This window comes from Ceratina calcarata, unplaced genomic scaffold (assembly GCF_001652005.2).
Source record: "Ceratina calcarata isolate Rehan_Ccalc_2016 unplaced genomic scaffold, ASM165200v1 scaffold35.2, whole genome shotgun sequence".
NCBI lineage: Eukaryota > Metazoa > Arthropoda > Insecta > Hymenoptera > Apidae > Ceratina > Ceratina calcarata.
Genome location: NW_017157934.1, coordinates 520,227 through 522,950, shown reverse-complemented (window position 1 = coordinate 522,950; position 2,724 = coordinate 520,227). Strand labels below are relative to the sequence as shown.

The 2,724-nt window shown below is 37.2% G+C and overlaps 1 protein-coding gene across 17 annotated transcripts in view; it reads right to left on the bottom strand.

Moving 5' to 3' along the window:
- cic (Putative transcription factor capicua) overlaps positions 1-2,724 on the bottom strand; it is a 41,343-nt gene that overhangs the window by 7,513 nt on the left and 31,106 nt on the right. For 16 of the 17 annotated variants that reach the window (XM_026813737.1, XM_026813743.1, XM_026813742.1 and 13 more), the window contains 4 exons: positions 2,004-2,287; positions 1,516-1,926; positions 1,103-1,412; positions 670-983 (listed from right to left, as the gene is read on the bottom strand). In XM_026813737.1, the coding sequence (XP_026669538.1) occupies positions 670-983; positions 1,103-1,412; positions 1,516-1,926; positions 2,004-2,287 (1,319 nt within the window). The remainder of the gene's footprint in view (positions 1-669; positions 984-1,102; positions 1,413-1,515; positions 1,927-2,003; positions 2,288-2,724) is intronic. The other variant, XM_026813747.1, reaches the window with a different exon arrangement.

Genomic DNA, 2,724 nt, shown 5'->3' with positions numbered 1-2,724 from the left:
CACTATAATTTTTCAAAAAACCCGTGAATTGATTTAAAATTTTGCAGGTAGCTTTTTAATAGTAATAGGAATCTATAATAACAAATTCAACATGCTAGCATTGTTTAAGTGTATGGCCTATACATCCTTAAATTACATTATAGTAACTATTCATACCTTGTTTTCAAACAATTTTTAGACTCGAGAATCTTTAATATGATAAATAAAGGATCGTTTGAATACGAAAGACACAGATAATTAATTAAAAGTACTTTCTCAGAAGCATTTACATGAGAATTGTTAACGAAATTATTATCAATGCCAATTACGGATCATCTATCACTTAAACGATAAGTACAAAAAATTAAGTATTCACACATGCCTGAATGAAAAGGAATATATTACAAGAGGATTTTAGGAAATAAAAATCTTATATAAACCACTTCTAACTACATACATAATTCACTGTTAGGTATAGATTTACGTCGTCGAGATTATTTTAGGTATGTATGTTACTATTATACATGATTTGACGATAAAATTTCTAGATCAATGCTATAACACGATCTCTGAATGGAAGTTGTTAGGCTGTCAATTATCCAAATTAATTCGTGTTATCAGCGTTGTCCGGGAAATCTTATTGTTACAATAGATACTCAAACATATGTTACACAAATTTATAATACTTACAGAATGTAACACTGGTGCAGCTGTGAATTTCGGCATATTCCTTCCATTTTCGTGAATGTTTGCTACTAGATTGCTCATACTGTACTGGGTACTATATTGCTGCTCGTTTTTTACTGGCTCCGGTTTGATAACTTTCGGTGATATCGGCATCGTTATGAAAGCACCGCCGGTTGGTTGAAAACCCGATACTCCGGTTGGATTCACTGGACTATGATATGGATATGTACTCGATAAAACAGATACAGTTCCCCCTTTGTCCATAGACGTATGATGATATTTCGTGGTGGTTTCGATACCTGTTGAAGGTATTCGTGCTAGACAAACGGAGAAACTCAATTTACCATACTATACTACACATCGATCGGTCGTTTCTCAACTTTTCAAATATTTGTACATATCTCTTAATTGTTGCGTAAACTTAATTGAAACGAACCTTTTATCGGTTTAGGTCTACACGTAACTTCTTGCTTAACGTTGACCGCGTCCCTCTTTTGACCGCTCATAGGTGAAAACCGTGATTGCGTGTAACACTTCTTATCAGCATCCTCTTCTTGAACGTCGTTATCGCTGTCCGTCAATTTGTCTTTGCATTTTAGATCTATTTCAGGTTGAGGATCCTCGCAGATGACCATCTGATCTTCATCCGACGCATTACCATCTTCCTCTTGTTTCATATCGGACTCTGTATTCTCGACTGGTAAAGGCATTTCCATTATTCGATGCGTATGCGACTGATTAATAACCTAGATAAGCAATAATCAATTTATGTGTATACATTCTTTTAACACGTTGTCAAGTTTCATCCTCAACTTGTTTAGTATATAATGTAGCCTGAATCAGACTCACTTCTATCGTGGGAGCTTCATTGTACACCGTTGTAACGGGAACGGTAATATCATCGGTGGCTCTTGGCGTTAATGGTACATCGTCTGCCGGTGGTCCCATATCCGTTTCTTCTCCAGTGCTATTCAATTTCCCTCGAGATTCGCTGCCTTTAAAACTCGCCGTCGACGATTTCCGCCTATCTTTGCTACACCATTTCCAATCCGGATGCGCTTTGAAATGCGCCTCTTTCACTTCGGATGCTAGATCGTGATACTTTTGCTTTTCTTCTGGACCCAAAGCGTACCACCATTCTCCTAATATTTTAGACACGGTACGGTTGTCTTGGTTCGGATGCCTTTGATGCACCACCGCGCGATGTCGTTTCGAAAATATCATAAATGCGTTCATCGGTCGACGTATCCGATCTTTAGCCTGTCAAGTCCCATTAGACATTTTTAAAATATATGTAACATAAAATAGGACTGCAAGGCGTTCTGATATTTACTAACTTTAAGCGGACTCTGAGGCTCTTTGGAATGCAACGCACTAAGAGATTGGCTGCGTCTCTTGTTACCATTAGCCTCAACCTCTGCGGGTGTCGTTGGTTCCGCTTCGAAAACATCATCGTCTTCCTCTTCGGCGGGAGTGATCGGATCAGGACCAGGTCCAGGCCCATCCTCGCCAGGTGTACTCATGCTAATTGGAATTGGTGGTGCGCTCAAGGGTGGACTCAGCGCAGACGGTGGAGGACTTACTTCCGATTGATCGAGTACCGTTGTTTGCCATGGAAAAGCTGCAATAATATTTTTTTTGCGTCACAAAACTGTGAGCTTAGTAAATAATAATATAAGGAACGCATTTAACGGCATAGGTAGTATGATCTATTTAAGTTAGGGAAAATCTGAATGAAATCATCCAAAAAAATGTTGATAAATTGTGAACCATTTTTATATTAAACTATAGAATACTTAAAAATTTAAGACAGTTTCTTTCATCAATATATCATAAAAAGCACGAACCATTTGTCACCCTTCCCCAACATTAAAGTAACATTGAACATGAAGTATTTAGTGGTGATTCCTGATTAAAATGAGATGGAATGTATGGGCAGAAAATCGATTAGTCGTATTTGTTGTAAAATACTCAATGATACACGTTAATTTATAAAAATATTCGTACATGTAAAATAAATTACAAAAATTATAATTGTAAAATAGCAACACATTGTCC